General features: G+C 38.8%; 1 protein-coding gene across 1 annotated transcript; it reads left to right on the top strand.

The window, feature by feature from the left end:
* The first annotated feature begins 722 nt into the window (after window positions 1–722).
* omd (integrator complex subunit 5 omd) lies at window positions 723–8,846 on the top strand. The gene is made up of 3 exons (XM_071696964.1): window positions 723–836; window positions 3,117–3,425; window positions 6,121–8,846. The coding sequence occupies exons 2-3, from the start codon at window positions 3,153–3,155 to the stop codon at window positions 8,710–8,712; spliced, it is 2,865 nt and encodes a 954-aa protein (XP_071553065.1). The 5' UTR covers window positions 723–836; window positions 3,117–3,152; the 3' UTR covers window positions 8,713–8,846.
* The last annotated feature ends 1,194 nt before the right edge of the window (window positions 8,847–10,040 follow it).

Genomic DNA, 10,040 nt, shown 5'->3' with positions numbered 1-10,040 from the left:
GGGTGCGTGGAGTAATAATGAAGAATACCACGGTATGCAAATAAGATTTACTGGACAAGTTGGCAAAATGACTTTGGAAATATGAGTCAAGCAGACGAGGATGGCGCTGTCATAAACATCTTCCTCTGCCAGGAGTCACATATATTAAGATGGCTGGAAATATATAGGAAGTTGCGACCAATAGTGTATTTGTAAGTCATTTGACACCAGCTACAGCTTTATCAAAATACTAGTCACGGAGAAGTAACTGCCACAGAATTACGAAAAATGAATGGAAAATGGTAAAAAGATATTGAAAAGAAAGCTTCTGGGAAAAGGGAAGTCAATATCATTAAAAATTTAATGTAAAAATGGATAAATATTAGTTGAGATAATGGCGGCCATAGAAAAATGAAAAAAACTAGTTATTATGTTTCCTGGCCGTTTACTCCATAATGCGTAATGCTAGACCATTTAGATGAAACTAAAGTATTACTTAAAAAGAAAGAGTGGCAATTTATATTAATGGCGAATAAATAAAAATAGTCTGAATCCGGATTTATAAAAAACGCCGGTTTTGGTCGAACTCTAATTACTAAAATACTTTAAGATTTTATAACTTTATTTCCATCCAGTCAACTATGTAGTTAAAAAGAAATAAAATAAGATCTTATCATAACTGATAAAACAATATTTCAAGAAGAAAATAGATAAATATTTTAAAAAAATGGCGGTAGGAGATTGAGTCTTGGAGAGGCCACAACACTAGTGTGAACGCAACCAGGCAACCACAACAACCGCTGCCAGCAGGACGCCCATTTATCGTCCCTTCCTGCGATATTAAGGCATTTATCAAGGTAAGATGGTAACTCAAAGCTTAGGAAGAGTAAATATAATGACTATAATATCATGAGGAATGCCTGAAGGTCATAAAGGAGTCATTAATTACCAGGGTTGTCCACGACTCGTAATTGACTTGTCCAAGTTAAATAATTTATGAATTTATCTATAATTAATACACGTTGTAAGGAGTCAGGATATGTTGTTAGTCCATAACAGGAGCCTAGAATTTTTATTATGGCTCATTGATTGCCTGGTTATGAGGTAATATACGCTTCAGTTCCGAGGGCCACATATAAGGTCTATATATATTCTATTTAATTTCCAGTTTGGGCCCCAGGGTAGAGGATACTCGGGTATTACCAGGGATTTTGGTTCAAATCTCAAGGAATTATTATGATTTGATATTTTCATATCCTGTCGGGTATATATGTATTACCTTAGGGGAGCTGGGCTGGACTGGGGTAGAGATCAACACGTCTTTCTTTCATATGTAAGTACGTGAATGGATCATCCGTAACGTATAAGTTGATATTTTGATGCATCTTGTCAGATATATAGATTACGACAGGTGGGCTAGGCTGGGCTGAGGTAGAGATAACGTGTCTTCTCTCCGTACGTATGCCAGTGGATTATTTGTAATATTTTATTTGATATTTTGACATCCTGGAGACCTGGGCTGGGGTAGAGATAGCACCTCTTCTTTTCACATTTAAGATGTGAATGGATTATCTGTAACATGTAATTTAATATTTTGTCATATCCTGTCAGGTATATAGCTTACGAGAAGAGGGCTGGGGTAAACTTTGATCGACGCATTCTTTCATGTGAAAGTATGCGAATGGATTATCCGTAACATATAATTTGATATTTTCACTCGTCCTGTCTGGTATTTAGATTATGAAAGGAGGACTGGGCTGGGTTGGGGTAAAGATCAGTACCTTTCATACGTAAGTACGTGAGTGGATTACTTTTAACATGTAATGTGATATTTTGATGCTGGGCTGGCGTAGGAGAAGAAGAAGACAAGAGTAGTTGGGCTGGAGTAAAGATCAGTATTTCTTTAAGCGAAAAATATATGTGAAAACTTTCACATAAAACTTAAATGATTATGAGGAAATGTTTATTTCGGGTTTATGCATGGTGATAGATATGAAGTGTTAGGACAGAATTAATCCTATATTTGGAATGTGTTTTGCAGTAATGGTGTACTGTATGCTGAATAAATTGGCATTTTACCAGTTGAGTTCCACATTGCTGTTAGTGCTGACTATTGAATGATTTTCATTTTATGGTAACAGGGCATGATTTTTAAGCATTATATTCAGATATATCAGGGCACCATAAATATTTGATTAAGGAATTTCATTGATTTTATTTTGTGATGGCACTGTAATGTACTGTATGGAGAAAACATTAAATCATAGGCGACCTTAGAGATACTTGTACATGGTGTTTTTCTCCGTCCTCATATTTATTTGAAGGTGCACATTATTGATATTTATAGATGCTTTTTAGGTTAAAAATTCATTTTGACTCCTTATTGAAATTTGTTTTGGATATTAGCTCCATATGTTTAAGATATTTTATGTAATTTACTGTGATTACAGAATTACTTGCAGATTTTGATTTAGAACATTGTATGTTACTGAATTTAGATAACGGCATTAGTAAACGAGAGAAATATGAAGTATACTCAAGGGATAAGTAATCATACATGATGGCATGGTGTTGTGGTTGGGGTTGCTGACCGTGATGAATGCGAGGGCCTATCTGGATTCAGATCTCAGACACAGCGGTTGCCCCGGCCATTTACTCTTCCCGTAACGCTGGGTTAAGAAGCTGGATCATTTGGACTCAATATAATGGGATGAGGTATATGTGTGTGTATACACTCATATACATGGTGCATATGTACAGAGTTAAGAGATGGGACAACATGAGTGTAGAACTCTGTGCTCATAGTACACAAATGATAATAACGGAACAATTTCTTCTTTAGGAGAAGCATTTTTAAGGAATGCTCCTTAGTTCTTGACACAGAGGTATACACCTAAACTGTGCTTGCACTAGAAAATAATGCTAATAATAATGATAATGATAAGATATGGGATATAATAGGAACTTATTACATTTGAGTTGCCATACCATACAAATTTGTTTGAAATTAAGTTGTTTCAAATTCAGTGCCATGTTATACAATGCAGCATGGAGATTCAAATGTATTTAATCACTGACAGATCAAATTAAAACATATTTCAGTTATATGCCATTCATTTCTTTTATTTCCTTTGCAGTTTTGCCATCTCTTGCTTTCTTAATGGTTCAGTACTATGGTGGTGACTGGCACGATGGAAGCAGGTCATGGTGTAAATGTGGATGCTGGTGGCCGTGGCATCTCTACCACCTTGCTGCTGACTGAGCTAGACCGGTTCCTTAATCTTGCTTTGACATCCTCCGACAAAAGGAGTCATGGAGGAAGAAGAGATGCAATCAGTGACGGAGAAGAACAAACCACAGCAGAGACGGCACTCTTTCTCTTGCGTAACTTGCCGCCAGCAAGACCTGCAGCTCTGGCATATTTGGCTCATACATTGTCAAGGCAGGTATGTAAACGTAGTTGTTTTAACATCCTTTTCCTGCTTAAAGTGACTGAAACATACTCAGAAGTACTGGTGTTTGAGACTGTAGTGATCTTGATGCATATAAACTGTAAGTAGGTCTGTGGTAAGTAACAGAATGTAGAGAAATGTTAAAGAAACAAATCAACAGAATACCATTTGCACATATCTTCTTAAAATCATTGATATGTAAAAGGCAATATTGAATTTAAAAATCATGAAATTGCACCATTTTACAGCTTTTATTTCAAACATTTCCTGTGGACACTTACCCCTAGACCACTAGCTTGTTATGTACTTAATTTGCAAATATTTTTTGTGCTTGCAAAACTTTCCTGTAGAGAAATGTCCCAAATTTGACAGATGTGTCGTATACATTTTCCTACACCTCATTTCAAAGTTTTTGATGTGACGTGACCATTTGATAAAACAATGAAAAATATTGTATTTTAGGTTTATTGTGTATAAAAATGATGTGCACAGAGTGCCAAGTTTAAATACTGGACCTAGTCCAAACATCACCTTATTTATTTATTTTTTTCATACTTTGTCCCTGTTTTCCACATTAGTGAGGGAGCATCAGGAAGAGACAAAGAAAGGCCGCATCTGGGCACATCTATTCTCAAGCTGTTACGTGTAATGCACCGAAACCACAGCTCCCTATCCATACCCAGAACCCACTGACCTTTCCATGGTTTATCCCAGACATTTCACATTCCGGATTCAGTCCATTGACAGCAGATCTAAAGCGAATGTAAAACACCATTTTATAGAGTTATTAGATAGTCACTTCATGAAAAAAAAAGATATAGTTATGTATATGAAAATGTGTGTAGCAGGTATATCAGTTTTTGGATGTTTCACAGTGTGAAATTTTGCAGCCTACAGTGCAATATGGTATTTGCAGATGAAGTGCAAAGGAAGCTAGGGAGATCCAGCAGCTTGTCTCCTTGGCAAATTTGAGAAAAAATAGCAGTAATTTTAAAACAAAAATATCTGCATGTGCTGTTTTAACCATTAAATTATTGCTTTAACCCAAATATTCTGCAGTGTATGACCCACATTTACATATTGCACGTCAAGATTTTCTGCATTTTTTTGTGACATAGAGATATATAAAGAGGAGTTGGTTTTACTGAATATTTATATAGAGGAGTTGGTTTTACTGAATATTTCAAAATACCATGTACATATTTGTAAAAGTCCATGAAGGCCAATCTTTTGTTGCTCCAATTGGCTTTCACTATTTATGTACTGGATGCCATTCCTGCAAAACATTCAAGTATGGATAGAGTCCCATCTTTGAGAACCTATCAGCACTCAAGATGTTGGCTACATCTACAGAGCAGAACCACAGGTCATGAAGTGTGGTGGTGATTTGTATCTGTGGGTTAAACTTCATGTCATTCAGTGTATCTGTGGGATAAGCATAGGGCAGTTGTGGTGTATGTGTTCAGTGTGTAAGTTGCATCTTGGGCATGATGGGGTCTTGTGATACTGAATTTTGAAATTGTATTGTTTCTGTTCGAGGGATGGTCAGTGTCCAGAATGCAGTAAAGACATTGTAACTTGTATGTGTCTAGGGAGCATATATTTACATGCATATATATATATATTTTTCTCATTGAATTGTAATATATATGTGGGTACTTTAATTTGTACATTGTCACTGTTGCTTATATGTAGCATTTCTGTATGTGTATTGCGCACAGGTCTACATGATGGAATTAGTTTTGAGTGGTCTATATATATGGCAGTGTTAGATATTGCCAGAGTGGGTGATATGTTGGTACTGTACAATAAGTTTTAAGTGGGATATATATATGGTAATATGGTTGTTTTCGGGTTCTTTTTCTTTGGCTGCAGACGAAGAGTTCCACTAGAATATTCTTGCTAAAGTATAAGTGGTCACTTTTTCACGTGGGTGAGTGCCAGCTTAGGGACAAACTCCAGTCGAGCAAGCCCCTAATTGTTTGTGTTCAGTCCCATTAATCTCGGTAAGTGTTTGGGTCGACAAGTAGCTTCCATAACTCCGTCATGGGGGAAGAGAGTGTATAGTTCATGGAAACTTAATTTTCTTATAAAGCAAGAGTGTTGGGAGCAGTTTTTGGATGAAGATCATTTGGTCATGTGGGGCATTTTGATTGATTGGCCCTCATGTGGCAAGTCCCATAACTTGACTAGGTCAGCACAGTGTATTAGTGACATTAATTAATAGTGACATTAGTGATATTGATTAATAGCAACATTAGTGACATTAATTAATAGTGACATTAGTCCCTCATGAGGCATAAGTTTTTTCTTTTTTTTAATTTAGAGCTTTTTTTATTGTTGAAATGTCTGAACATATGTGCTTATTTTTTCTGAGTAAGATTTCATCTTACTTTATGATTAATTTTCTTTTTGTTCATAACCATCTGATTGTTTTCTTTCTGTCTTTGATGCATAGAATATTTATTTAAACTTGAGTTTTGTATTTTGTATCCTAAAGTGATAGAGAACAATTTGAGATAAACCATTCTTCTTTTGGGGCGTCGTACTCTTTTAATTTGGTTATGAAACATTTTCTCTTCCAGTATTTCTTAATATCATCATATAAGCTGTGTGTATTCATCTGGTTAAGCAAAATAATGACAGTGCATGGTCATTATAACTGGTGCTGTGTTTTGTATTGTTTCAGGTATCATCTCACATGCGGGGATATAGTGCTGGAGACGGTTCCCGCAAGACTGAGACGACAGAGGAAGGATTGTCTGCACAACTTGAAGGCCTGTTAGGAGATCTGTTAGAGTCCACTCCAGGGGTCTGGGGACCTCTTGTTAGCCAGTGGGCCGTAGAGCAACTGGGGCGCTGGTCTGTTGAATGGGCTAACACAGTTGTGGGGCGTGGAGATGCTACCTTGGAGGAGGTAGTAGCTGGTTGGCTGTCCTGTAGCCCCGCACGTACTTTAGCTGCTCTTACTGTGGTCTGTGTTGCCCACGATCCAGACACTGCTGTAGCTGCACTTCTTGATGCTAGTGCTGCTAGTGGACCAGCCCTTGACTGGCTAGTAGCACACGTTGGCTGTTCTTTCCCAGCCACAGTCATAAGTCGAGTGTTGGCTCTTGGGTTGAGAAGCTTTGCCTCTTGTCATGGTCGACCACCTGAGCATCAATTGGCCAGTGTCAATAAGATCCTAAGTCATTTAGCTGATCGCCACCTACCAGACATTCGACGTAGTTTACATGCCATTTTACTTCGTACCTTTAATGGTGCTTCAGATCCAGAGGCGCAAGCTTCTGTACCATTCTTGTTATGTCTAGCTGTAACGAGTAGGTCGAGGGCTGTTTTGGCTGCTCTTACCTCTGGTTTGGATACACTCTTGATGCCAAGTGATCGTCTGGGTGCTCTGGCTAACCAGGTTGGCTGGTGGGTACCCAGGTACTTTGCAACCCATTGCCAGTTACAGGAAATGGTGGTTCACTTAGTATTGGATACAGGTGGATCTGCTGCTCCTTCTCTCCTGCACCTCCTACTCCAGGGTGCTGCACCTGCTCCTAAATTGCCTGCTGCAGTTGCCTCTGCTGTCAATAATATCTTGCAAGGTGTAGTAGGAGAGATTTGCATGGTGACGTACATGAGAAGAAATGCTGGATCCAGTCGTATTCACATTCCCTTTCTGGTAGGTCTTCGTGGAGGGGGGCTGGATGGAAGTGATGTAGGAATGGCATTTGGTGGAAGAGCGATATCTCCTGTTGTTGGTGTCTTAGAGGAAACCTTAGGTGCTCCTGGTAGCCAAGTAGTACTTGTTTATCTAAAACAGTTGATCACTCTGGTAGTAGTACAGCAAGGACCTGCAACCGCAACCACCACTCTTGGTCACTTGCTTCACTGTCACGCTCGTGATGGAGCAGTTGGCCATCAACAAATTCTCTCATCTGTCATCACAGCTATAATGATACATCAGGTTGTCCAGCACACACCAGCTACATCACTTTCTACTGCTCTTGCTGGGGCACTTCAACCTCAAACAGGATCGTCTACTGTTCTTACTGCACTCAACAGTTTGGAAACGTTGCTGTTTCAGGGTCGTAAGGAAAGATTACACATATATCCAGCCCTTACTGAGGCTCTTTTGATTAGTGTACCTTTGTTGGCTGAGTTCATCAATAATCCTGTCCATGGGACTGCTGCAGTTCAAGTGCTTTGTCAGTTACCTTTAAAGAAACCAGTCTCTGTAGGTCATGTTTTACGGCTCAGTCATGCTGTTATTTTTTACTTCTTCAGTTGCTTACACGAATCTGATATAACCAAAAAAATATGTGGTGTTGGGAGATGCCAGCGTATTTTGAGTCAGCTGGCTCAGTCTTCCCTTGCTCTCAATCTGATAATTCGCCTCCTTGTGGAAGGCGTATTTCGACCTGAATGTGCTTATCTCTTTGGCTCAGTCAAACAAGGTCACCTTGAGTCCAAAGAAGTTCCAGGAGAAATGTTGATCCAAGCCAACAGGCAGTTTAACTCATGGGTAAAGGTTCCACAGTCTCACACAAGCATCTTTCATATGGGAATTATTGGAAGTGGACCATCATCACATCAGAAGAATATTACCCTATCACCTGACATCATAAAACTTCACTCACAACTCATGCTTAACACTTTGAGTGTTTGTTGTGCTGCTCAAGCTAATGGTGAAGGAGCTTCAACAGTGGCTCTGCTGTTGGTTGAGTTAATTTCTCCAGATATAATGTTTAATGGATTCCCTTGGCCTGAGGAGTATATAAAATTCACCTTTGAGAGAGACTTGGCCATTAAGAAAACTTTTGAAGAGTATCCTATAGCATGGTCCCTCCTTGAATTTGTGGCAACTCATCGCGCAGCTTTGAGTTACTGCTCTGTGCTGGTTCGAGCTTTAACAGCTGCACTCACAGCATATTGGAATACCAGTCCTTTATCTACAGCTAAACAAGCCCCAGACTCTCTTCAGTCCACCCGGTACCTTCTAGAAGTAATGGTAACAGCACAGTTCTTGCCAGGCCCCTTAAGAATGTTGCCTCAAATGGTAGGTGCATTAGCACCCTTTGAATTAGTGTGTATACTTCAGGATGTGTGGATGTACATGCGTGATCACACTCCTTCCCCTGACCGCTGGTTGGAGTTGTCCTCAGGTCACCACCAACGTGCCCCAGATCCACCTATGGCCACATGTTATACAGAGCGAATTCAACACATCATCCAGTCTAATGTGTACACATTAGGGCACCTCATGTCTTATATGGTCAATGCTGAACAGTGATTACCTGAAGTGAAGTGAGTACATGATGCTCAATGTATTATATAGAAAATGTTTAAACCATTGAAGTACAATTTAACGTTTACAACTCGAAAGATATATTGATTTTTTTGTACAATAAATTTCTTGTTCTAACACCATCATTTTATTTCGTCAAAGTACCCAGGTAAGAACAGAACTTCCCTCATAATTTCCCAAATAATGCAGATCAAAATTTGTGAAGGTGTAATGTAATTTCTGTCCTCTGTAGACCTACATAAGATATTGTCTCCTCCAAAACATCAGCTTGGATTATGCACAGTCTACCATGTGCATTCCTCTCCCTGTACATCTCCAAACACTCTTAATGCAAAATGTCCCTCTTACACAAACATAATCTCTTGCTTTGCTTCTTTACCTCATTGTGTTGTCCTCCTCATGCCCAGAATCCTTGTTGGACACTTCTTAAGTCATCTTGTCACCCACTTCAAACCTACAATCTCAGGTGAATATTACTTCCCTGACCAATTGTTGTTTCTCACACAGTTTGTCTAACAACAAAACACTAGATCATCATCCACCTCACAGTCTCTCTCATTTCCAGGTTTATATGTCATACATCTTGATGTCAACCCAGTTCTTTCCACTGGGTTGTTCATGCAGAACACAGACTCTCAATATATTCTTCAATATATTCCTCTGTATCACACTTTCTTTCCAGTATTTTAGCATCTTTTCCACTCTTCACATAATATAAGCCTCATTTTATAATGAAATGGAGACATTCTTCCACTGTTCCATGTTCATTACTTCCATCTGTGTAGGTTGGACTTCAAACATGTATCAGACCAATTCACTTTAGTTGTTAAGACAATCTTCATATGTCATTATTTGTTTCCTGACCTTAGCATTATCCAAAAACATATTCAGGCATGAATCTGTTCATTTTGGCAAGTGATGTTCATAGAACAAGTGTAACACTAACTCTCAAACTGAGTCTTGACCACATACAACTCACAACACACCAATACTTGTAGAAACTCTCAAACTGAGTCTCGACCACATACAACTCACAACACACCAATACTTGTAGAAACTCTCAAACTGAGTCTTGACCACATACAACTCACAACACACCAATACTTGTAGAAACTCTCAAACTGAGTCTTGACCACATACAACTCACAACACACCAATACTTGTAGAAACTCTCAAACTGAGTCTTGACCACATACAACTCACAACACACCAATACTTGTAGAAACTCTCAAACTGAGTCTTGACCACATACAACTCACAACACACCAATACTTGTAGAAACTCTCAAACTTGAGTCTTGACCACATACAACT

Source organism: Panulirus ornatus, chromosome 61 (assembly GCF_036320965.1).
Source record: "Panulirus ornatus isolate Po-2019 chromosome 61, ASM3632096v1, whole genome shotgun sequence".
Classification (NCBI taxonomy): Eukaryota; Metazoa; Arthropoda; class Malacostraca; order Decapoda; family Palinuridae; genus Panulirus; species Panulirus ornatus.
The sequence above is the reverse complement of the archived record's forward strand: the minus strand, read 5'-3'. Positions and strand labels throughout refer to the sequence as shown.